This window comes from Gymnoscopelus braueri (genome assembly GCF_963280865.1).
Source record: "Gymnoscopelus braueri genome assembly, chromosome: 23".
Taxonomy (NCBI): domain Eukaryota; kingdom Metazoa; phylum Chordata; class Actinopteri; order Myctophiformes; family Myctophidae; genus Gymnoscopelus; species Gymnoscopelus braueri.
This window is the reverse complement of record NC_137625.1, coordinates 12126230-12153914: the sequence shown is the minus strand read 5'-3', so window position 1 is coordinate 12153914 and position 27685 is coordinate 12126230. Positions and strand designations below refer to the sequence as shown.

Below are 27685 nucleotides of genomic sequence, written 5' to 3'. Positions count from 1 at the left end.
GATCACAGCATCTTGTTTTTGAGAGAGTCCTGGCCAGCTATAAAGTAACATGAATTGTTCACTTATACAATAGCAATGGAAAAAGTGAGAGCAATATTGAGAAAACCTGTTGATATTGAAGTTATAAAGCCATGTTGGATACATTGATTCTGGGAAAGGGCAGAAATACGAATGCGGGTGTCTGAGATACACTGGCGTATTTCTGCTAGTGTGAGTGAGCAGATATTGGTGATGATGAGGGACGAATAAAATCAAACCAAGGCTTTGAAATGAAATGAGGGGCCTAAAACTAAATCTTTGCTGTGCGACATCACTCACTGATCTGATTCACAGGAGGGACATCTGGATGAGAATGGTGAGGGCACATGCAGTGTCAAGGAGACTGCACCGAGTCTGACCCCATTTCCCTACAAGCACATGCTACCACGGCTATCTGACTGATCAACCATCAACATCAGTGAAGGATCCCAGTGAGACAACTGAGAAATAGGACACCAAACGAATGGAGAAATGGTGATAGAAAGGGGAGAACACAAAGCACAAAGAGAGCTAAGCTAATAACATATTTATTTCTTATTGTACTTGCCTAGTTAGATCGATGCTAATTATGCTATTCAGATATGTTGTTTACTTGTTCACAGATGCTAGGAGGTTTAATCTAAATAACCTTCATGGCATCTGTGAACAAATAAACAACATAGCTGAATAACGAAATTAGTATCTGTGGACAAAACAAAGGATACATCTATCATAGATTATGCTTTGTTTTGCCCACAGAAATTAAGCATGTTATTTAAAGAGTATGTCATTTAGACAAGCTAGGTCTGATGTCTAACTGCTATCGTAGTTACTTTGTAGCACAAAGTACAGTGAAGGAAAGTATTAATTGCCGATTTTGTAAGTTTGAATGCCCACTGACAAACAAATGAACGGTCTATAATTTTAATGGCAGTTTATTTTAACAGTGAGACAGACTATCAGAAAAGAATTCCAGAAAAATCACATATATAAAATACATAAATTGACTTGCATTTAATTGTGTGAAATAAGCATTTGAACCCCTATCAAAACATGACTTATAGGAGAATCCATTGTTGGCCAGCACAAAAGTCAGACGTTGCTAGTAGTTGGAGGGATGTTTTGGGTCATTGTGGTGCTGGAAGACCCATCCATAACCCATTTTCAGTGTCCTGTCCCCTTAACAGAGAAACAACCCCAAAGCATGACTGTGGTCCCAGCTGCCTTGAGATCAGTAACAAGTTCCTCCCATGTAGTTCTGGGCTGCTCCCTACTATCTCATGAGCAATTGATACCCGACGAGGCGTGATCTTGAGTGGAGCCCCAGATTGATGGTCATTTTGTGTTTCTTACATTTTTGAATTTCGAAGCAAAATCCCTCCTGAGAAACTGGTAACCAAATACAAGTAACGTCGTTGCCAAGAAAGGGGATCAAATACTTACAGTATGGGACACAATTAAATGCAAATCAAGTTATATCTATTTATTTATCTACCATTAAAACTATAGACTAGTTCATTTCTTTGTCAGAGGGCAAACTTACAAAATTGGCAAAGGATCAAATTGTTTCCTTCACTTACGGTACTTGTTTTCTTTGCGCTCTATTTACATGACAACTTACTCTGATATTGTACTCTGATATTGCAAATTCTTGTGAATTGTCTTTGTTTTAATATAGTGCAAACATTTAACGCACTTCGATGTGCATTTCTTGTATGAAAGTGAAATGTGCATGACATTTTTATTTGCAATACAAATAATGATTATTACTACTATTAACTATTAGCAATTACAGAGGAAGTTGCTACAAAGAGGCACAGCACTTGTATATGGGACAGCACAGTAAAGAAAGACATAACAGACCAAGAGATCCCTGGCAAGCCTGGCATCCATTCATGACGTATGTACAGTATGTGACACACATCTTCACTCTATAGGATCCTTGTGAGTGTGGACTGTTCCTATAGACTGTTTGCTGAGAGTCTGCACCCTCTATCCATCCACTGACAGTAGAGCACGCTCAGCTCGGGACTTTTGTCCCATATTCATATCAGCCCCACATGACTGTCCTGTGTTCTCACACACACACACACACACACACACACACACACACACACACACACACACACACACACACACACACACACACACACACACACACACACACACACACACACACACACACACACACACACACACACACGATACAGCCAAGCAGAGGACAAAAATAGCCAATATAGGACCTACCTCATGCAGCTTGTGCAGCAGAAAGCGCTCTCACAGTAGTAACAGAGCGAGCCTATGAGAGACAGAGGGAGAGAGAGAGATGATCACAATGTTTTTTCCTTTCCTCCAATATGTAAGCTGGTGCTGCTAGAAGGCTGCCCACATTCTCAACGCCTCTCTATTGGGACCGAGAGTGCATTTTCCTCTACGCATGTGTGCGCGCACCGCGCGGGTGTATGGGTTTTCTATGGACGAACAGCGGTTGACTAATCTCATCCATGACAGTGGGCTCAGAGTAGGCGTGCAGCTTTGGCCCGCCTCCAGAAGCGCTGTTCCTTATTCCCGTTGGACGGAGACCATTAATGGCTCAGCCAATTAGCACATCAGTCTCGGGGTAACTAAGACCCGTCCGGGAAACGTTGGTCCTGGCAGACAGGATTTATCTCAGTGGGCAGCAGCGGCATGCAGGCCTGCAGAAGGAACATGCTGTGTGACAGCATGGCACGACTACTAACTACGGACAACATGGAGGAGCTATTAACTAACGTCCCAAACATGAGAAACAGAAAGACCCTGGGAGTGTGAGGTGCCATTACTGAGAGTGAGAGGCGTCACATTTACTGGTGTCTCTGGTAATTAATGCATTAAGCAAAGAGGCATGTATAGTGAATAATGAAACAGAAGGGGCAATGCCTACTTGAGAATTCATTACAAAAATGGGCGGAAAGGGGGAGAGGTTATTTCTTTGATCTTGAGATCTAGTGTGAGCATCCCCGTCCTTGTGCAGTTTGCTCGCCTGGCCGCTGGCGATTACTGTTATTTGATCAGGGTGTGTTGTGTGTTATGTGTGTGCATGCGTGTGTGCACGTGCCACATGTACTGGTGCTCTGGCTGTCAAAGAAGACGAGCTACCAAATGAAAGCATCCGACTGTGAACGCTCTCCTCCAGGGAGAAGCGGGCGGGTCAGAGCTGAGGTTGCTGTGTCACAGAAGGCAGAAAAGGACACGCACACACACACACACGTGACAAATTAAATGAACAATAACCTAAAGAAGCATAACATAAATCCATCTACTTTCATTAGGGGTGTACTGTGTACAGCATGACAAAATTGAGCAATTAGCAACCAATCACACAGCTTGTGGCATGTATAAAATAGTGAGCAGGCCAGTTGACCTCGATTTTGGCAAGAGAAAAATATCTTCGTAACTATGAAAAAGGGTTAATTCATAGTCACAAACAACAGTGACTAATGTGACATCACATGATTGAGCTCTGCATTTTCATCTACGGGAAAGACATCAGTAAATGAGGTTGGAAATTGTGGTCGAAAGTGCACATTCGATGACCATGATGCTCATGCTCGTTCATTACTTCATTCAGTGCAATATGTAAAGAAAAACAGAAGAGCGATTCTGTGTCAGGTGATGAGAATGTCAATGCAGAAGGTGATCGGACTGTGTCAGCAAGAACAGTCCGTCGATAGCTACACGTACATGTTTGCACAGTATATAAACCCCTCATTATAGGGACAAATGCACGTTTGAAAATGCGTTGGTGTAAAAACCATAGGCACTGGTCTATTGAGCAACAATTATATGTTCAGATGAGTCATCCTTCACCATATTCTGGTTTGGGTCCACTTGTCCCGTTAAGAGGGAAGGTTCACTGTAAATCAATATAATATCTGAGTGATCACCTTTATCATTATGATTCCATCCTGATGCGAGTGGTCTCTTCCACATCCACAGGGTTCACTGAATGGTCACCATTTAACCCATTAAAACCGGGAACGCATCCGTGTAACCACCATTATTTTATACTTTGGCTATTCAAAAATAGCAGATCTACAAACTCAGCTTTTTTTAAAGCGAACATTTTTTTTAACTTACATTTTTATCCCACGATTTTGCAACCCCATTTTTTTCTATAGTTACTTTGAATCGGATGGACTTTTGATTGCAAGCAGTGTGGGGGCGCATTGTGACTGTGAACCCACATACAATATACGTACAGGTCAATCTACTATCTAATGCCCTCTCTAAAATAACAGGGAAATGCTCTGTTGGGGGACTACACTAGACATTAGACCGTCACCATTTCACTGCACGTCTAAATCACTTTTTGACTCTTCACTCTGTGTGTAAGATAGACGCCACACCTCACCTCAATTACAGCTGCATTGGATGGAAAATAGCAATGATGATTGCGCTGCCCCTTAGCATCGTCTTGCACTGAGTGGAAGATAGGGCCCTTTATGTTGGTTTTTCCTTTAATTTGTCACCATATACATGACAGCAACAGTCGAGTATTGAAAAACATTGAAGCACATGGACAAGCTGGCCTATGTGTCGTATTTTTCAATTGAAAATGTGTTATTTCCAACGAGTGATGAAGCATAAAATAGGCCAACATGAGGGAAGAAATAGTTATCTGTATGCAATGGTAGTCTGTATAAACAATGTTCCAGAGAGAGAGTAAAAGGGAAAAATAGGTCCTTGTCCTTCCATTCCACCCTCCAGTGGCCAAGTTAATTGCATTACACACTTCCATGGAACAAGGAGCCCCTAGTGAAGCCAGCTAACACAGCCAGGTGGCTGCAGCAGATAGTCAGATGGACCTGGAGGAGGCAGAGCTGAGGAGAACAGGTCAAGGACTTAGATCAACCTTTGTTTGTTTGTTTGTGAGATACTATGGATGTTATGTATTACTGTGTTTGTATAATAAATAATAATCTCTCTCTCTCTCTCTAATTTTTTTTCCTTATTTATCCGTTAAATAAAATACAATCAATGAATCAATCAACACAATCCCAGACTTCTAAAGAGAGAGGCCACCTCTTGTAGTAATGCCGCCATGGGATCAGAGATCCCAGCACAACTCTTTTGTATCGTGGATCCTCTACTGCAGTGGTTCTCAAAAATATGGATAAAGTGGTTAAAATGGTTGCAATGCTGTCATCACTCCCACCCCCATTTGTGCACTATTTGGCTTTACGCCAGAGACCCGTTACGAGGCAAAGCACATGTAATCATAGCCTTTACATCTCTGCTTGCGAGGAGACTTATCCTCCTTTCATGGAAGCAACAGTCTCCACACAGCTTTACCAGGTGGATTAAAGGGAATGTATTTCTTGAAACTAGAGATAATCAAATACATATTAAAGGGTCTTCAAATTTCCTTCAAGATTTGGACCCCCTTCCTTGACTATTACGAGAGTTTACAGGTGCCACTTGATGGCTTAAAAAGGAGTAGTGAGCATCTTGATAACGGAAGAGAACAAAAATATAAGCTGATGGTCTCTAGGGATTTCTTTCACTGAGTGGCACAGGCTTTTGAGACAACAGTCTCAATTCAGACTCAGAAACAAGGTATTTCCAAGAAGTACGGGTGCATTCAAGGACTTCTTTGTGTTGGCATGAGAGGCCAACTGTTTTAGGATAGGGAAACCCTGCTGTTTAGAGTTAATCCAGTTAATACCTTAAACTAGCATAAATGGCTATTATCCTTAGTTTGAGTATTAGAAAGCTCTAACAACCTAAATGGACAGCAGAGACATGAGCCTAAATAAAGAAGAAATAAACTGCATGAATAGCTTCCTGTTTATCGCACGGGTCAGAGGAAATGGCACTTAGGAATCATAGCCGATAATAAACAAGGACAACTTTGGCCCCGGGAGAGCACTGTCCTATAAAAAAAACACAATGTAATCATTCAGACATTAAACGTAAATGTGAATGCTTCTACAGGCCAGGCCATTGCACTTGCTCTATTTTGTTCTCTAGTGCTTGACCAACACTACTACGCTCTAATGAAATTAAACAGCAGCAAAATAAAAATAAATCCAAACTCATATAGCTCATAAATATACAGTAACCAAGGGCCAAACTAAATGATGAGCCTGGCAAATTAAGACTAACTGCAATGACTGTGGCTTTGTTGTGACATTGTATGGGGGGGGTGGTAAGTCTGGAATGTGATGGCATAAAAATTACTTAAAAAAAATGTGTGTGTATTTTGAGGCTATAAAATGTTCAACATTTTGTTTTGATTTAGAATTAAAAAAATTATATGATTATTCTTCCACCTGTGAGTCAAAGGTTTAATGTGACATTACGCAAAGTTTAACTAATCAAATCCAGATTGCATCTTTTATACAATCATGTGATAATAAAATGTGATAATACCATATCATCTCACTCACAACAACATCCAAAGAATGCCAAGCTAGCTGTAACTATATCCCACCTCATCCACAAGCCAACGGTTAAGTCTTACTATAGGTGCATTCACACCGGACACAATCAAAATAATAACAAACTACTTCCCCAATTGGGTCCTGAAATAGAAGTCTGCTCCTGTGACTCAAGCGATGTGATCATTTTTATTGTGTCCGTTATGGCTGTAGATTTAAATGTCTCTAGCAGAGTGAGCAGTCTGGATGCATTCCCAGCAGGACAGTGCATGTAAAGAATTATTTAATTACAACTGCCTCTGATTCTATTCAGCTCCAGTCATTTACATTTAGACTCTCCTAGATCTGAGACCCTCATCCACTCTTTCATCTCCTCCCGCCTGGATTACTGTAATGGTGTCCTGTTCGGGCTCCCCAATAAAACCCTGGACAGATTGCAGTATGTGCAAAATACAGCTGCCAGAGTGCTCACCCGCACCAAACGCTGGCAGCACATCACCCCCACCCTCAAACACCTCCACTGGCTTCCGGTTAAGTTCTGCATCACATACAAACTACTCCTCCTCACCTATAAAGCTCTCCATGCCCTAGCCCCAGGGTACCTCTCGGACCTCCTGGACAATTACATCCCAGAGCGGGACCTGAGGTCTTCCGACTCGGGGCTTCTCACCACCCCTCGTAGCAACAGGCGGACCCTTGGCGATAGAGCTTTCAGCGTGGCAGCCCCTGACCTCTGGAACTCTCTCCCAATGGAGATTCGCAGGTGCCAACATTGGACTCCTTCAAGTCCGCACTGAAGAGACATTTATTTACCCAGGCTTTTGGCAATTAATTTGTGTTATTTTGTGTACTGTAAAGCGTCCTTGGGTTTCTGAAAGGCGCTATATAAATCCAAGTTATTATTATTATTAGGTCATCTGGACTTAAAAAGACAATTATGCAAGTTAAGAGAATGAACACCTGAAAATGGAAACAATGAGTCCGTAATGCGAATTACATTATGAGAATGTTGGCGTACGTCAGAGGCACTCTCCCGTCTCCCCAGCCTCGGACTAAACCCACATAGATTACTAGAGCTTCTGCTAAGTTTAACAGCAGGGGAGAGATGTGCAACATCGTCCTGGAAGATTTCTCTGAAACACTCCTGCTTTTTTTGTGGAATTAATGAGTTATTTGAGCAATATATAGTCCTAGAACGGAAGTGGATTCGCAATGGTTTCCCTCAGCAGATTCTCAATGCTTTTTCCCATAGGGTTTAGCCTATAGCTGGTCAATATATTGATATTATATTGGTATTGTGATATGAGACTATACTAGACTTTTTTTAATCACTGACTTCAGGTCTGCTATTTTTGATCATTTTTTAACAATTAAAAAATAACTGATATTATCGTCACAATATCGGTATTTGATCAAAAATATCAATTTTAGATTTTGTCCACATTGCCCAACCTCAGTTTAGGCTATATAAACAAGTTCTGTGGTGACAGACAACAAGTAAGTTCCCCATTTTGTTTGATAAAATAAATTATACCAATTAAACCATTAAATACGGTATCTCAACCATGGATTTGTTTGCAACAGAGCTTATTTTCTTCATTCATCCAAAACTCAATGCAGAAAGTCCCATTGCAAATCTGCCATAGGAAGTCATAACGGGAACAACTTTCACGTCGCCATTCAATAAAACTTCATCCCTGTAGTACTCTATTATGTTTTGTCTGTGCACGTGTACACTAAGAAAAAAGAAAAACTAAACTAGAAAAAGTGCTCCTCGGAGCACAGGTCTCCGCCAGGTCAGGTAGGTTATTGTGGCCTCCTGGTGGCGCTATAATAGGCCAATGTGAAAAGGGTGGCATTTCTTCCTCGGCCTAGTGGGAATGTGTGTGCATTAGAGATGCGCGGATGGGTTTTTTTGTCACCCAAATCCGCGTTAACAAGTTCATTATCCATCCGCCATCCACCCGCGGTAATTATATCATCCTATTTATAGATCCGCACCAACCGCACCAAATAATTGTTATTTTCATGACGTTAGTTTTCTTATAAACAATGTCACTCACCACTGTCGCGATGCAGTGACTGTATACAATCCACAACCATGGTAACAACAAGCCCACGTCTTCATTCAGTTCATTGAGTTACTTTCGCTTTCAACCACTTTGTTGCCATGTCGGCTTTTTATAAGCTTTTTATAAGCGACTTTTGTTTGGCACTTGTTGTGGGCTTGTTTTCATAGACCTGGCTGCTTATTTCTCTCGCAAGTTGTCGCAACCTGGCAACACTGGCCGGCTGCAAAGCAACATGTAGTGAGCGGCTATTTTGTGCCTGGTGTAAAATGACGTAATATTAAAACACTACAAACGCACACAGTGAAATTTAGTGCTTTTTAAAAGCTATTGTAGGTCTATAGATTGATATCATTAATTTAATTCCCGCATTATTTCACCCGCGGTTTATCCAATATTAACTCATTCACTGCCACTGACGTAAAAAACGTTTTTTTTTTTTTTTTTTTAGTTTTTGTTTCAAATTTGACCCAAAGACCAAGGAGATATGATTGTTTAAAGATCTAGACTCCCATCCACTTCCTTGTTAACTTAAAACTTAAAAATTCTGTATCTCGGCTCCTGAGTACTTTTTTCTGGCAGTGGGCAAACGCGGCCAGCAATAATTGTGGCAGTGAATGAGTTAATTAATAATTATATTTCATTGACCCAAATCCACCCAAACTGCGGTTAACTGCGGCAACCGCGGCTAAAACCGCGATCCGCGCATCTCTAGTGTGCATTCATGATTTGAGGCATTTTGTTGCAAAAATGTGTTTTGCTAAAGTAGACCTGCTGGTGGCACTATAACAGGGCAATGTGAAAAGGGTGGCATTTCTTCCACGGCCTAGTGGGAATGTGCGTGCAAATTTTCGCGGAAATCGCAAGCTGCGTTCATGATTTGAGACATTTTGTTCAAAACTGAGCAATCCTGCAAATTTTGGAAGCCAACCTTAGCCAATCAGGATGGAATATGAAATATCTGACAGATGCGCCTTGATCACATGACTATAGAGATACTGTGTACCGATTTGCGTGATGTTTGGATAAAATCTGGATTAATATCCAAAAATGTTATTGACATAAGTCGGCCTCCTGGTGGCGCTGTAAAAAGCAGATGTGAAAAATGCAGTGCAAATGTTTTTCCTTGGCCTCTAGGGAGTATGCGTGCAAAGTTTCACGCAGATCGGTGCAGTTATAGTTAAAAAAGCAAATTGGCCTGTTATAGCGCCACCATGAGGCTGATTTGAAAAGTTTTAAGTGGCATTTCTTCCTCGGCCTAGTGGGAATGTGCGTGTGCAATTTTATGGAAATGGCAAGCTGCGTTCATGATTTGAGGCAGTTTGTTCAGAACTAACCAATCCTGTAAACTTTGGAAGCAAACCTTAGCCAATGAGGATGGAATATGGGAAATTGAACAGATCCGGGTTGATCACATGACTATAGAGATACTGTGTACCGATTTGCATGACGTTTAATTAAAAGCTGTAGGAGTAATGGGAACATTTTTGTTTTGCACACATCGGCCTCCAGGTGGCGCTATAACAGGCCCATGTGAAAAATGTGGGGCAGAGGTTCTGAATTGGCATCCAGGGAGTGTGTGTGCACAGTTTTGCAGCGACCGGGCCAACGGTGCCGGAGATTAGCTGCTAACACACAGACAGGACGGACGGACACACACACACACACACGGACGGACGGACAGGGGGCAAAACATACTCTCTCGCCAGGCCGACAATGACAGTATGTGTCTGTTTGTTGTTTTCTGACCAGCAAAAACAAAACACATCACACTGCTGTGTAAGTGCTCTTTATACGGTAATAGTTCTATCTCTCAACAACAGATAGGGCCTATATCAACAGTTTCAACACCAGTGTTATCAGTCAAATACATCATCCTTGTTATATATATCTTTCTTGTTGGCTTCTGCAACCTGACTTTGTGTGATGTGCTCTTGTGTCTGCAATCTGAGTACACACCCTGGCCAGGTAACAACATATAGGACCTCAGGCAATGTTTTATTTTGGGGTGGACAATAACACATGCCTTATGCCAGCATGCAGTAAAGCAAGATTCCTGCACAAAGGATGGCGAGGGGCTGAGTCATGGCAGACTCCAGACAGCACGCCTCAGAGGACTCAGGGCTCATCATGATCAAACCTCAGTGCACAAGAAGAGGCAACTAGTTTGTTATTTTGTTCTCCTATTAATCGAGGTCGTTCTTGTTACAAAAGTAGAATTGCAGAAAGACTAATCCAGGCAATAAGAACTGAACAGCATGCATGTTTCATGTTTTCATAATGTGCACTCTTGTACACAACTACAGCACATCCAAGTCATTTAATACTTGCCGATTTGAACAAGATTTGTTCCTAACAGGTTGATGCAACTAACGTTTAGTTTTTTTTGCCTGAGCAAGAGATTAATTTATTTATCTTCTATTTATGCAAAGAGATTTCAGCTCTTCTATCCTAAGAGCCTTCACATATCATTGATGCATTTCCCGGAAAATACTCTGGACCGAGTTGACAAAAACTGTTAAAAAAATATTGGTGCTATTAAAGATCTTGGGGTAGAGCAGAGATGGTCAGATTCAGAACAATTAATAATATCACCACTAGGTAAAGCTTTTAATTTAATAAGTTAATTTAGTAGTGCCGGCAAAATCCACTAACGCACTACAACCATCACTGTGGTTGTGGGTGTTTACTTTCCCCTATAGCCCGTCATTGTAGCCTCGCGTGGCCAGACAATATCACACGACACACTGCGCGGATATTAGTCTGGTCCCTATCAACGATAGATTTTTTTCCAAGGGGCGGTCCAAACGGACTCTATTGGTTAGACCTAAACCAATCAGAGCAGTGCTTCCTTGTACGAACGAATCAGAGCAGTGCTTCCTTGTACGTCATTGCTCCAAATAAGGTGATAAGCCCGCCCACATTTGGATACTGGGCCCTGATTGGTCCCGCACAACCTCTGCGGGAGAGAAATAAATTCTCTATGGATGGGGGCCAGACCTAATCTGCCGAGGGCTAAAGTGCATGCAATTTTGCAAAGGCAGATTCGTCTGGAACCAGGCTACCGTCATTGCATGAGGAGTGGCATAATGTCCAGCAACTCCAGCTCAAGTACACATACTGTAGCTCTGCTTGACACTGTGGAACACTTTGAGTGGAGTAATGATGACATATTTACCATGTCTGAATGTCAAAACAGCAACATGAATACAGCCTCCCGGCAACAGATTTCTACTGATGGTAAACCAGAGATACAAAGGGGGTGGAAACTAAAAATAAAACCAGAAACTCTGCAGTCATTTCCGTCATTCTCAGAGACCTCCTCTCCTCTGGACCTGGCTTACAGTATAAGAAGGCTGCCACAAGGAGTCATCCTCAATTGTGGCCTTTCATCACACTAAACAGGTTATTAATTATAGACATGCTTTTTTAGTTTAGCTTGATTAACAGATGCCAACTGCAACTGAGGTTCGGTGGAGAAATAAATCGCCCTGGGCCCGCGTGTAAAGCTACAAATGAAATAATAGTATAGCAAAAGCTGCTTCCAATTAGATTTTCACTTACCTACTGTGCAACATAATAAAGGCTTAATTTTAACTACATAATCCTTCGGCTAGCTAAAAGTAGCAACGCTGGCCAGATTGTTAAATCTTGTTTATGTGCCTTACACTGGGTGATGTCATTGGATGTGAAATGTGAGATAACCACCTATCTTTTGAGCACATTTGGTGCTTAGGACAAATGCATCCAGTCACTCAAATAGCCAATAGTCTGGGCCTAAGTGTCCCAGCTGTATGTATACATTACTCTAATGATGCACAAGCCTCAGCATTTTAATAGTCCATTATAAGACTATACTGTATGTATTGAAGATTCTGACTTTCAAATGTACATTTTTTTTGTTTTGATTGTATTGCTGTATTGTTGTATTGTGCTTTCTGCTTTGGCAATGTAAACGTATGTTTTCTCATGCCAATAAAGCCCTTTGAATTGAATTGAATTGTATGGCCACGTTGCTGTGGCCACAAACAATAGCAATGAATCTATAGTTTCCCAAACAATTTGTATAGGTCGCAAGTACATATCCCTTTTATGTATTTTTTCTACATTAAAGTATAAAAATATACATATATTTCAAAAGATTTAAAAAGGTTTAAACAAAAAAAGTCACAACTTTTCATCAATTAAAAACAATTCCAACAAATGAATGAATAAACGAATACTTTCCATAAATAAATGTGATGCGTTGTGAGCTTGTAGATCTGCTATTTTCACTAGTTTGGGTCCTGGGCAAAAGTCTAACTTCTCCTTCTTCAAAATGTTTGGGAACCACTGGTTTACACAACAAAAGGTGGAATTGTTGCTTCGTTCTGATGGATCACATACAGTAACAGGTGCTCTTAGTTAGCCTGGCATTGCCAGACTGATCACGAGGGATCACTCAAGTTCCTCCACGATATCTTGGGAGAACTTGAGAGTGATCCCACATGATCAGTCTGGCAATGCCAGGTTAGCTCTTAGCAGGACAGGTGAATATACAAAACAGAATCAGGAAGTGTTGTTTGATAAATAGCCTCCAATGGCACAGAAAACCATGGAAAAAAGGTGCTCAGGCATATGGATTGATCATTTTTTTCCCCTGAAGACAGAGTGCCTTAGTTTTATTCTTTTCCATGGTTGTCTGCACTCTTTGGAAATATTTATCAAGCAAGACCTCTTGGATTCTGTTTTGAATAGCAATCTCTAGTATAGTCTGATTGAGAGTTTATGAATGGGTTAACCACTACAGTCATTTTTCTGCATCCCACGACCCACAAACACGCAACTGAATACAAATGAAGCTAATCTGCAATTAACTCTGTGAAACAAAATGTCAAGAGAATGTGAATCTGTTCTTAACTTCTTTCAGAATAGATCCGGGCAATATATCAATATATTCATCTTGACATTGTAACATGAAAGTAGATATCGTCTGGGATTTGGGATATCGTGAAAAGTGTGTTTTTCTGCTTTTAAATGCCGCATTACAGAAAAGTGATGTAATTTTCTGAACTTAACTTACTGTTCTAGCTAGTTGTATTATTTGCCTTTAACCACTTAATTATTATATAGTCATTCATTATTTATGATTAAGCCTATTCATAAAGAAATCTCATTGTGTGAATATTTGTGAAAGCACCAATAGTCATACCCATCACAATATTGATGATTTCAAGATATTTCATAAAAAATATTGTGATATTTTATTTTGTCCATATCACACAGCCCTATCTCAGAATAATAATTAAAAAAACACTTACATTTACTTTAGGTGTTTATTTCAATAGTGAAAATAGCAGATCTGCAAGCTCGCAACACATTCTGATACGTTTAGATCTTGTAGATCGCATTTAGTTTGACAATTTTGAAGTCTTTTACATTTATAATGACATCTGAAAAATCCGGACACCAGGTTGAAAGTGGTTAACATGAGGTGAGGATATCATTATTATCAACACAAAATGTATAAACAAAACCTCTGTGCTCTAAAATACCCCTATGCACAGAACCTGTGCTCTAAAATACCCCTATGCACAAAAGATCCTCTGACAAAAAAACTATCCATTTACTTCTTTACTTCTGAAAATCTGATTAGTTCTTATCATAGAAATATTATACTGCTTCTCTAGCATGGCACTAACCCACAATACTGGCATAATACAGCAGCCAATACAACTAGCATAGCTACATTTGATTTGCTGAAAATGTTATACTTTCAAATGAATTACAATGACTTACAGCAACACTTGGCTTTAAATGACAACCAACCTCAATAGCCAGGGTCTATATGCTGTACTAAATCTTTGCAGCGTACAGTAAAGGGAGGAGGTACATCATGTACATCATGTAAATCTTTGCAGTGTACAGTAAAAGGGAGGAGGTACATCGTGTACATACATGGATCGATGCAGTCCTGGGCTTATCCATGCAGCTGGACACATTCAAATGAAGCAATATTGCTACCAGTACCGGGCAGTGCACGAGCAATAAGCTATTTGGGAAGGAACAGATGGAAACTCGATTTGACTGGCAAATGACCTGTGTCTCCCTGTGACCCTGGACTGCAGGCCTCACTGATGATAGGAATGTTTCCTTACATGGAAAGTCCAGGATTACACATCATCATTCACATGCAAATGTACAGAGAATGGAAAAGATGTAAATACTATATTGACCGGGCCTAAACAAGCACAATTGTTTGGCATACCATTATGTTCAAATGGCACCAATTTTTGGGGTGTCCCACCATAATATTTGTTATTACATGTATTAGCAGAAGCAACAGAGCACACCACTGTACTAGCCTTGGATCAAGAGTCAAGACTACCATAGATGTATTTTATCGATTATGACATTTGCATTTATATATTATACATTATATTACTATACATATCATAGATACAAAAGTAAAAGTCAAGACTCGATAAAATACTTCTATGATAGTCTTGATCCAAGGCTACCACTGTGTGCACTAGTGTCATGTTTCTCTTCTCCTCACTCTAGTCAAGTGAAAGTCATAACATGGTACGTCTGCTGTGACATGTGACACTATGTGACACTATGTGACACTGCATCAGGAGGATGTTTACTTTGTGTAGAATGCCATGGCTGCGGGAGGATGTTTTCAAACTACAGATCTGGTGATAAGCAACAACAACAGTTTATCTGCTCTATATGGGAGCATAACAAAGCAGAGTCAGTGACACAGATACAGTTACATAATCTTTACTAGTCTTATTTATACACATCTCAGTAACAGTACACCAATACACGTGGACTTAAGTAGAGATGTGCCAAAGACTCAGTGGCGGAAAAAGTACTAAAATGTTTTACTTGAAGTAAAAGTATTAATACTGCAATGTAGAAATACTCTGTTACAAGTAAAAGTCCGGAATTCAAAATGTACTTGAGTAAAAGTACAAAAGTATTGGCATCAAAATGTACTTAATGTACCAAAAAAAAGTACTCATTATGCAGAATGTCCCAAATGTATAAAATGTACACAAATCTTTTGAAAATAGCAGATCTAGATCTGCTATTTTAAAATGGACGAAATGTATATAGAAGTGGGTAATGTATGTTTTGTAATAATAATCAAAATCTACAAAGTAACTTAAGTTTTCAAATAATTGTAGTGGAGTAAAAAGTACAATATTTGCCTCTGAGATGTAGTGGAGTAGAAGTAAAAAGGTACAGAAAATTGGAGATACTACAAATACCTAAAATTGTACTTAAGTACAGTACTTGAGTAAAAATACTTAGTTACTTTACACTACTGGGTTAGAGATGATTAAATTCAAGAGGTGGTGGTGGGATCATTAATTAAAGCCTCCAGACTATCCATTACATAATAGTGCTGACATTGCAGAGTCATCAATGTAATCAACTCGCATCTGAGAAGCTATTAGCAGGCATGCTAGCTAGTAGCTACCATGTAACAACACTGGAAAATGGCAAAACGCTTCAAAGGCAACATAACGGCTACATTGTATGGTTACTAGTCTATTCCACCCACCTGTGCTGCTTCAGTGCTTCTTCACGCGGGGGGGGGGGGGGGGGGGGGGGTTATTCCACCGGTTACAGAGAGAGTAGTTCTCCGGCCACAGCAGGAAGGAAGGAAGCCAACGGCTCGGTGTCAGTTGGCTGTGTCGCTGGCCAGGCTAACGTTCACCTCAGATACTAGCTGGCGTACTCCTCTTGGGTCAACATTTGCGAGTCCAAACCGTGTTCGTTTGCCGTTTCTAACATGTTTTGTTGGTCACCCTACTTGCTGATAATGTTTTCATAACCACAATTCAGTCAGCCTCGTAGGAGGCAGTCCCTCTCGGACGGTGGGTGTTCGTCCCCTCGACAACAATCGCCTCTGCTTTGCTTTCATCTCGGTGATCGTCTAGGATGCCCTGGCTGCGCTGCTGCTGCTACACTGTGATGATGCAGAATTCTGATTCGATTGTGTTTGTCTGACTCGACTACAACAACAATATTATCTTCATGTTTTTACGTCCATAAATGCAACGAAATAGCAAAAATGGTATATTGTATTTATGTTGTATGTTTGCCCCCTTTTTGTTTGTGTGTGTGTGTGTGTGTGTGTGTGTGTGTGTGTGTGTGTGTGTGTGTGTGTGTGTGTGTGTATAAAGCCGTAAAAAATATATATATATATAAATATTATATATATATATAAATATTATATATATATATATATAAATATTATATATTATTATTATTATTATTATTATATTATATTATATTATATTATATTATATTATATATTACATTATATTATATTATATTATATTATATTATATTATATTATATTATATTATATTATATTGTATTACTATATATACTTATGCCATGTTCTCAATTTTAAAAACAAAAAAGCGACAGTAGGCTACTAATTATACTCATAATAATGTAATTTATAGTCTCCTCCGTAGCAGGTACTGTAACATTTGTTTGTAAAGAAAGAGCGACGACCAGTGGGTTATGAAGGTAATTGCCATATTCATATTTTGTGACGCAGAGGCGACACCCAGCGGTAAAAAACTGAAAAGAACTGTTGTTTTAGATAGTGTCGTATATTGGCCCTTGTTTGCTTATATTTTATGAACAGTATACTGATATGATACTACAGTAAGAAGAATCATGTGTGTGTTGTGACCCAGTCTAGCTGTTGCTATCTTTGAGTTAATTAAGGGAAATCTCACTGTCTACACATGCTCCCTGTTTGAAGAGAAGTGTCTGCATAGCTGTGAGTGAGATTTACATCTCCATTGTTAACCTGACGACATCAGCCAGGCTTCCTGACAGGCAGGATACAGACAGATAGAGACACTGATCAAAGGAATTGATCAACTGGTGGGGGGATTCTCATTGACCCCCACCCACATGTGAACCTACAGTATAAAAGGTGTATGAAAATGTTAGTTAGTGAGTACTGACCACGCCGTGAGGCTGGGGGTGGACAGGGGCTCTGCCCCTGGAAGCTTTCTATGCTGTTAATAGATAATTAGAATCTATCTATCTATTTTCTTTGCTCGCACATACAACAGATCAAATGGTAGGTAGGTAGGTAGGTAGGTAGGTAGGTAGGTAGGTAGGTAGGTACTAGGTAGGTACTAGGTAGGTAGGTAGGAGGTAGGTAGGTAGGAGGTAGGTAGGTAGGTAGGTAGGTAGGCAGGCAGGGAGATAAGCAGGCCAACGCACTGTTATTTCTCTAAATAGCGCTGCTATCCTTGATTATTCCTCATTTTCCCCTTGATGAGGTATTAGTATTATTTTTATTATTAATGCTGCTACAACAGGGGTCATCACCATGTGACCATGCAAGTTGCATGGTGATGACCCCTGTAGCAGCAGACTGTGGAGTGTTATATGGTTGTTATTGGTATTATATTGGCCACTTTAAAACACTTTCTCTCAAGTCTCAGCTGACGTAAATCAGCTTTACTTGTCCAGTTCTACCCTCCTCTGCCTTGGTGTTCCTTCTCAACAGATGACATGCCATCTGTTTTTCACTGTGGTCACTCACATTGACTGTAATTGTTGCATTGTCTGACACACGTGACACGTCATACACTCCATTAATCCATTGTCTTTAAAAAAAATGTGACATTTTCAGGGAATCTTGATGTATGGTCTTGTTGTCCTCACATGATGCAGCCATCATGTATATGGGTACCACATACAATACCACAAATCTCCTGCAACATATTAATGAGCATTCAGAGCATGTCATCCCGACACTTTTATGAGCCACCAAAATTATTCAAACACATTTTTTAAGATTAGATTGTGAATATTTAAAATATGTTTTTACATTATAATGAAAAAGCATATTTTTCGTTTAAAAAAAGAGTGCCACGGTCATAGACAAGTCTTGCCATGGACATGTTTGTCCATGTACGGATATGTTGATGATGACCCCCTGTGCTACAATGTCTGAAAACAAATTGTATACTGTTCTGCGTCACGTGTACGCGTAAGAAACCTTGTTTTTATTTGTGTGTGTGTGTGTGTGTGTGTGTGTGTGTGTGTGTGTGTGTGTGTGTGTGTGTGTGTGTGTGTGTGTGTGAGACACAAGACTTGACACTTACTTTAAGCGCCATTAATTATCTTTTCATGAATTCACTCCCCCACTATCAAATTATGGCCAAGGAGATGGCAATGACGTAATGTACCACAACATGTGAGGTAGGCTAGAGCTCTTCATTTGACAGCATCCTCCCTCTCTCTCTCTCTCTCTCTCTCTCTCTCTCTTCTCTCCTCTCCTCTCTCTCTTTCTCCTCTCCTCTTTCCTCTCTCCTCTTTCTTTCTCTCTCTCTCTCTCTCTCTCTCTCTCTCTCTCTCTCTCTCTCTCTCTCCTGGTTGTTTCGAATACTCGCCCCAAAACACAGTCGCCCCGGGGCAAATCCGGCGACCTCAGTAAAACGGTGCCAAAACCTAACCTTATTCCTAAACGTAACTCAGTGAAACTACGCCTAAACCGTAACTTCTTTCTAACCTTATCCTCAGTAAAACAAATACAAAAAAAATGAAGAACCAGTGGGGGTGAGCGGTCCACGAAAAGAATTGGGATGAGCGTGTTTTGGGGCGAGGTTTCCGTTTACCGTTGTTTCCACACAGCTAGTATCCATTACCCACAATGCTGAGCGAGGTCGACCACCAAGATGGCAGACGCTATGGATGAATATGAGAAAGAAGCAGGCTGCGTCCCTATCCTCCACCCAGAGGTAATAACGCTTTAACGGACCATGTATGCTTATTTTGCAAGAAAAAAGCGCACGCCAAGGCCTTGCGTGCGTTCATGCGCGTGCGTGGCGGCGCACGTTTTGCGCTGTGTTTCTTGGATAAACTACGATGCCCCCTGCATCATTAGTGGGGGGGTGGGGGGGTGGGGGTGAAGGGGGGGTAGCTAGCGTTGCTAACGCTACTAGCTTCCAGCGTTGCCAGGTCCGCTTATTATAAGCGACTTAGGGCTTGTGGTTTCTGTAAAGTCGCTTGTAAATATTGCTTGTTGCGGCTTTTTGGGCTTGTTTCTAACGTTGTTGCTTATTTGGACTTGTTATCTTTATTTATTTGAACCAGTAGTTCTCAAATAATTTACATAAAAATGTTTTCTGCCAGGGAGTTATTGTGTTGTCTCCCAAAACCTGGCAATACTGCTACTAGCCTCTTGCTGCAGATGTTAGCTAACGGAACAGCTAAAGTTAGCATTTGACTAGCAAAGGCCATTTAGGCATCAGAGCCTTTCAGCCAACAGACAGGAATAATAACATGATTATTCATAGACGCGCACCAAAAAAATAAAGCAGCTTAACTGACAGTTGACGATTTCATATTAGAAACATGCAACGCTCTCTTTTTTTTAAATTATACTGTTCCAAAACACATCGGTGAAAATGGCACCCCCCCCTTGCTGCTCACTGTAATCAGGCAGCTAGCTTAGCTTCATTGATAAATAACCTGACCCTAACCCCATGTATTTGATATGTCGTCAATTCTGTCGCTGTCATCATCAGTGTATAATATGATCAGAATCCCAATCACTTTATTTGTCCCTTTCCCCATGTACTTGCATACATAAAGACATTGAAATACCGTTCCCCCTCAGTCACTTGCAGTGCAACACAAAACATCAAGCCTACCTAAGAAACATAAAAAAGACCCAAACTAAAAATAGCATAAACAAACATTAAACAAATTAAACAGTATGTAAGACGTGCAATTCATAAATATATTGATGATTAGCTAATGTTATTATGTGCTGCGTTGATGATGCACCATTGCACCTCCAATAAATGTCACCAGGACTTTTTCTTTCTGTTATTATTTTTGTTCAGTTTTATTTATTAGCACATAGACATAGAGTTAAAACAGGAGTGTGTGTGTATGTGTGTGTGTGTGTGTGTGTGGACAAATTACAATGTATAATTAGTTTTTGTTTTTGGACAACACGATGTCACCATCAGTTGAAGTTTGCTGGAGACTATAAGTATATATGCAACATATGGTAGCAAAACCATCCCTGACCATCTCATAATGTGCATTAGCTTTCTTGTGTAACATCATAGTGGATCAGGTCCACAGCTTTAATCAACATTTATTTCAATGGTTTGTAAGTGGCAAGTTGTGTGACTGTTAAGGCGGTTAGTCAGGGTTAGGTTACTTCTCATATTTGGTGTCAACTGCAGTGTCTGGTACTGAAGTGATGGGAAATGTAACAGTGCAGCAGGTGTTATGTGCTGACAATTGCAACCAATAAAGGACATTTTGGGGAATTCTGTCTTGAATCTTTCACATTGTCAGCCAGACAATTAAAGATACATACATGGCTCTTATAAGTGGCTCTAATAACTACCAGTCTAACAACGTATGAAAAGGACATGAAGTATGAAGGACATTAACCTCTCAAAGGTAGTCATGGGGGGGCTTTCTTAATTACTGTAGGGTACCATCTACCATCTGTTTTTGCTCTTTTTCATTTGTCTTTCATTTGTGAATGCCTCCGTGTGTGTGTGTGAGATTGTGATGTTTGAGAAAGCTCTGCCAAACTTAGACCAGACATATTTATAAGCTAACTGTTAGAGACTATGCTACTACTAGAGACCCATTGCCATAACTGTCTCTCTGAATGGTAGGGTTGTATGACTAACAACAAGCAGCCCAGTAACATTGTTTAAGCCTGGCCTGGACAGATGATTGTTTACTTGTTGTTGTTGTTGTTGTGCTGCTGCTGCTGCTGCTGCTCAATGAAACTTGACTGAATTTATCGTGGCCCAGGGGATATTGTTTCACATTCTTGTTTGTGTTGCACTGATATATCTGAGTTGGCCGATAGTGGGCAATAATTAGACAATATACATCCTACCCATTAGAACCGGGAAAGAATCTGTGTCGTTTTACATTTTAGCGTTGGCTATTCAAAAATAGCAGATATACAAGCAGATCTACATCTGCTATTTTTGACCATTTTTGAAAAATCTTGAAAGTGTGAGAACTACTGATTTAGAAGGCATTTATAGAATCGGCCTTAGGTCGCAATGGATGGGTTAACATACTGTATAATGCATCGCGAACGTTAATCTGATTAACTATTATAATAATAATAATAATATTAATATATTGCAATATTTATTGATTGCACAAATATTTCTTCTGGGATCAATCAAGTATCAATACATATCTAAATAGATTAAGAAATAACAAAATAACAGGAGGCTGTCCGTTTTGTGGAGTTGTGGACCTCACCTGCCATGATGAATCTGCATTCTGCACTCGCACAGTCAAATCCTGAGTGTTCATTTAACTCACTGTAATGGAATCAAAGGGTTCATTTGGTTCCATTCCATTTGTAAACTCTTAAGTTAAATTAACCACCTAAACCCTATATACGTACGTCATTGACAGAGTCCCTCTGTCTATTTTTTCTTTGGGGGGAAAATAGTCGAACTACAAGCTTATAATCTACGAGCTTGTAGATCTGCTATTTTCACAGAATGTTCGCCCCCGGAATAGGGACGCTAGGAGTTCATGTGGTTAACACTTAACAGATGGCAACAACTTCCCTGAAAGACCACATTCTCCTCTCAAGGCAACACGTGTGGCTTTGTTCATAAACACACACCTCAGCTGTTGTCTGTAATATCCATTACATTTTAGCCGGGATATGATAATTGTGGCTTAACCATGAACCAAGGTAAAACATTTTCCAGCCAATGCTCCAGCGACTGGCTGAAAAGTTATTCTTCTTTTCAGTGTGGTGGTAGAAATCTGGGTCATGTCTAAGACTGTACTGACAGAGGCTTGAGAAATAGGCCTACATACTGAACAAGGCATTCAAACACAAGAAGCTGAGGCTCAGACATGCACACTGTACAATCCTCAGTGTTCATTTAACTCTTGAGATTGTGCAAATGTAACCAAATAGACCTTTAAGGGTTCATTTGGTTACATTTGTAAAATCTGTTGCAAATGGATAGGTTACAATGTGGCTAATGATTTTACTGTGCACCTGTACCCTGAAAGCCATACTGAACATGCCTCATTCCAAACAAGAATGCTATGTTTACTCAATATAGTTGTGCAAAGTGTGAAAGTCCTCAGCGTGTGACCTGATTTGCAAATGCAAATTATGCAATAATGTGTGTGTGTGTGTGTGTGTGTTGCTCTATCTTTCTCCCACAAATGAGGTGCAATCTGAGCCTTTGGTGCCATATTTAGGCTTGCTCTATAACGCAAAGATGTGTTCATTGGAATATACTGTAGTTTCTTCCTTCATAACAAACAGACCCTTGTCTCAATCATTGTAATGATACATAAAGGTAAAGTGGCGTTGGAATAGTGTAGGCCACCCTACAAAATGGCCCTCATTTGAGATTGAATTTCAGATTGTGACAGTCAGCTGCAGCTACCTGGGTCCTTACTCTTCTCACTGCTCTCAGACCTCATTTGGCTGAAAGCAGAGCACAATTCTAGTACAATAAGAATGGCAGTAGCATGTTACTTTTTGGCCTTTGCGACAATGGAAATAAGAAGATGCCCCAGACAAAATAGCGTCTTTTTCATTTCCTTAAAGAAAATAAGTGTGTGTGTGTGTGTGTGTGTGTGTGTGTGTGTGTGTGTGTGTGTGTGTGTGTGTGTGTGTGTGTGTCTATATATCTATCTATATATATATATATATATATATATTGACAAAAGACTGGTCCATGACATATGATACAGTTTTCCACATAAATTGGGAATTTAATCGGTCATGGCCAGTGCTGTCCAATATTTTTGGCTCTAGGCACACCACACCCCCCCAATGAGTGGTCGCCATATGTCCAGCTGAACAGCTCATATTGACGAAAGTCTGCTTCACTAAATGGATGAGGATCCAGCCAACCGAAAATCAATGGCTAGTGAGAAATGGATAAAATGTTTCAAAGGATAATGTTATCTGTTCTACTTATTCCTACATAGTCTGCATGCATCGACAAGTACGACTTGCAGAATAATTAAGGTATTAAAAAAATAAAAATGTTCTAGCCACAATTATCACTGCGGTTATGAATACCACCAGCATGCTTTTTAGAAAGAAGGAAGGTGAGGACTGGGGCTGTGGTTGTTGACCTTGAGGTTAACTCTAGGGTCATCATGGACCCAGGTCTTCCTCTACAGAAAGGTTAATGTCTATGTTAAAGACTCATGAGCACTTTGTTCCAGTAAGTATGCAGATGAAGGAACTGGCATAAAGTCTGGAAGCTTTGAAATGATATAGCGGAATACATTGCACACTGTCAGCATTCTCATTATGTCATGCATAAGCAAGTGATGTTTATGGCAATTTATAGCCTATTGCGTTAATATATCCTTTATACACAAGCTATTACTAATTTAGACATAATCAAAGTCCCATTGTATCCTTTATAAGTTGACACATCAGCCTAGTGAGCATACAGCCCTCAACCTTTTGTTTTCGGCAACCTCAAACTAGGGGCTTATTTTCAGTGGGATGTCAAATTATGTGCGGATTTGGGAAGTCATTGTTTGTAATTCACCAGTTATTAGACACATCCTTTTGCACAAAAGTACATTTGCAATGTCTCAGAGCTCTGTGTTTTATGCCCACACACATGCACGTCGCATACCCCACCACCACACACCCCAGCCCCACTCCACTTCTCTGTGATGTAATTGCTGGCTCAGCACATCACACCAGGGTCCATAGGGATACCCAGTGAAACTCAGAGAGGCGAGATGGCAGTACTGTGCTCCTGTCCCTAAGTCTACATGGCCCACAGGCAGGCACACGCCTAAGGCCAACCACAAAACCCCTTTGTGTCAAGTCTTTCTCCAGGGGCTGTTTAGCTGCGTCTGGTTATTCATCATCATGCATGGAAGCTACTTTTCAGCTAGAATTTTTAAAATCAATCCATGCTTTAAAATGCAGAATATAACTATAATGTGGCTTTGACTAAAACTAAAGGCGCACAAAGTTCACTGTGTTGGATTATCTCAAGCAAGTTTCAAATCTCTGCAAGTTGATTTACATACCATACTGAATTTAATGTAATACAATGGCTACCTTGTAACACAATCTAACAATATGCTTTGGAAAATGGTTAGCAGTAGTAATTACATGTACTCCATGAGTCGTGGTCAATCATGGTCAAAGTGCTGAATATACCAGAGCACCAGTATGTGCAGTTGCTGTTCATTATTGCAAAACTCATTGAGACCCACTAACTTGCTATAGTTGCTTTTGATCCCAAAAACATGCATCGCACGACCATTAATTATCGCTACAAATAATAATGTGATGATTCAAATCAGTGAATTAAAGGAATCACAATAACTCTTATTACCGGTAAACAGAGTGCAAAATCTATTTTGAGTTTGCCTGTTCACCACAAGCACTCCTCTTTGTTTTCAGTGCTCCTACTGTTAGAGATGTTCCTGATCTGGAGGAGCTGCATGTCTGCCAGCAGATTCAAAGGGAGTCCCGTGTTCACCTCAAACCATGGTGTAATTGTTTTTAGGCAGTGCCTCCGGCAAGACAGAAGTTTTGTCTCGAACAGAGTTCTGGGAATCGCAATTATGAATTGCTTTCATGACTGGTGTCACCAAAAAGACTAAACTTAGCAAAAACATTAGTAATAAAGCCATTTCATGACTTCTTCAAAATCAGTTTCAGTCCTTTGTCTGGAATGTCATTTTGTTGAAAGAAAGCGAGTGTGTGCGTGTGTTCGTCGGTCTGTGAGCAGCTAGTCTACTGCACCATAGACCAATTATTTGTTTACCAACATTGAGACTGAACACACAGGTGATTGTTTCATGCAATCAATTCCCAACATAGGGTGTGTTCGGAAATACAGCAATGAGCGCACTGGCCAATACAAACAAATAGGCGAGTGTGCTCCGGTGCGCTATTTCCGAACGCACCCTCGGTGCTGGACCTGCGCGCGCAATATCGCTTGCAACCAGTGTGACGTCGTCTGTTAAGGGGTCTATTGGACCGATTGGCATGAAACTGGAGGCCAGAGCAGAACCAAAGGACAGCCAATGAGGAGAAAGTCATGAAAAAGTCACTACTAGCGCAGCGACTGAATATAGACCAGCTTGCTTCACAAGCTGGTAAAAATCTCATTGTGAACCCAGTATCGTGAATCGTGAGTTGCGTGAATCATTAAATCCCTACTACTTGGGAACTTAGGTTCTTGCTGACAAAGCACATCAACTTTGGAAGCCGTTAAACAATTAAAATTTCAAATGGCTAAATCATCCCAGTTGTCTACTTTTGTGACTGCTCTAGAGTTTGAAGACTTCCCCATCACACACGCTCTTGCTCTCCATGTTCTCTCAGATTTTTTGCTGATGTCCTACACACAATCCTACCTACTCCTCTATTTCCCTGCCATATAGGCTGCATCAGTCCAGTCTGCTGTCTAGCTTTATATTACTGCTACTTTCATAAAATGGGGACCATTTTAATCCGTCCATTAACCATGTATCACTCTCAACCAAATGACTTGTAATGTAATGATGCTAATCCCAAACTGGGCTACTATGAAGAAGAATAACATGCAATGATGCCTTCTGACAGAGTGGTTCTCATTATTTTATTTTTTTAATACATTTTTATCCCACGATTTTGTAACCCCATTTTTTACACCCAGTGCCAATTGTCTATGTAATCCATTCCTGGGCACTACCTTCCCTCTGCCAACCTAGGGAGGCCAGGGCCGAGCTCATGCCGAGCTCATGCCTCCTTCAATGCAACTGACCTTCTTGTCACCTGACAGGGGAGAGTTTCCCTGGTTGGACGTAGCGCGTGGAAGGAACACGTTATTCCAACCAGTTCCTTGCCCCTCCATCAGGCGCCCCGGCTGGCCAGGGGGAGGCAGTATAGTGACCAGGATTACTGTGAATTAAAGGATTACTTTGTGAGGGTACCTACCGTAGGGAACACGGGGAGAACATGCAAACTCCACACAGAAAGGCCCTTTCGCCAACCCCACCTAGGGTGTGGGCACTGATGACGCGGAGGAGAGAACACGCCCCCAGTGCCCACAGGTTCTCTGTAGAATATCATGCCTTCTGACAGAGTGGTTCTCAGTTATTTTTTTAAATTATTTTTTTGCACCGTGCCCCTGGTTCTCAGTTCTTAATCCTGACATGAGAAGTACTCAACCTCAGTATCCCCTACTCGGTACCTCCATGTTTCCATTTGGTTTCCCAATGTTAGAGCCAATTTATTAGAATATGTTTTTAAACAGCTGTTGGCAGTTGTTTTGCAGAGTGTTTTTTCACCGACCAAGAAGGGATGCTAGGCATTTTATGTCTTCCAGATGCATGTAACAGTCAGTGGACTGTTGGGGAGGGAGGCTAATTGCTGCTCTGTGTGTGTGTGTGTGTGTGTGTGTGTGTGTGTGTGTGTGTGTGTGTGTGTGTGTGTGTGTGTGTGTGTGTGTGTGTGTGTGTGTGTGTGTGTGTGTGTGTGTGTGTGTGTGTGTGTGTGTGTGTGTGTGTGTGTGTGGGGGTGTGTGTGTGTGTGTGTGTGTGTGTGTGTGTGTGTGTGTGTGTGTGTCAGCCAAGTCATAACAGAAAGTGTGTGTGTAGGTTGTCATGGCTGAACAAAGCTGCATTGACTTCAGGACTCCCTTACCTCGCTCTCTTGCCATCTTTTCTCTATTGTACGCAGTCACAGGAAAACCATGACAGTTACTGTTTACATAAAGGTGCAGTGAGTGATTTTCTTTAGTTAAAATAAGGGTTAAATAGCTTTAATATTCTGATAGTAATCAATCATTGCTATTTGAGTGTTCTCCAGCTCTTTGGCAAATAGAAAATGCATTTTAAGGTCAGGATACCAATTGTTTCCAAACAGGATAGAGAACTCATACAAGATACATGATAAGCAAGTGAATTTGGAAGTGATGACAAAATTAAAATTGAAGCTGATAAATGGGTTCTCTCTCCTGATTGGAAGAAATTGGCAACCTACCTTAAAAAGTATTTTCTGTTTGTTAAAGAGATGGGAAGACCCCTGTTACTGAACAAGCACTCTAGTCTCTGCATAGCAATGATTACTATCAGAATATACAGTAGAGGTTTAACTTGAAAAAAAAACTAACTTTTTGTTTTAACCAA

General features: G+C 40.6%; 2 protein-coding genes across 3 annotated transcripts in view; one reads left to right on the top strand and one right to left on the bottom strand.

The window, feature by feature from the left end:
• Positions 1-16425, bottom strand: part of osbpl8 (oxysterol binding protein-like 8) — a 106107-nt gene extending 89682 nt beyond the window's left edge. For both annotated transcript variants that reach the window (XM_080421573.1, XM_080421574.1), the window contains exons 1-2: positions 16065-16425; positions 2266-2317 (exon numbers count right to left, since the gene is read on the bottom strand). The gene's annotated coding sequence lies outside the window, so the exon portion shown is untranslated. The remainder of the gene's footprint in view (positions 1-2265; positions 2318-16064) is intronic.
• Positions 16426-19221: 2796 nt separating this feature from the next.
• The window catches only part of zdhhc17 (zDHHC palmitoyltransferase 17), a gene marked incomplete at its 5' end in the record, with an annotated part of 32971 nt that continues 24507 nt past the window's right edge, over positions 19222-27685 (top strand). Inside the window, one exon of the mRNA XM_080421012.1 lies at positions 19222-19284. Within this exon, the coding sequence (XP_080277138.1) occupies positions 19222-19284 (63 nt within the window). The remainder of the gene's footprint in view (positions 19285-27685) is intronic.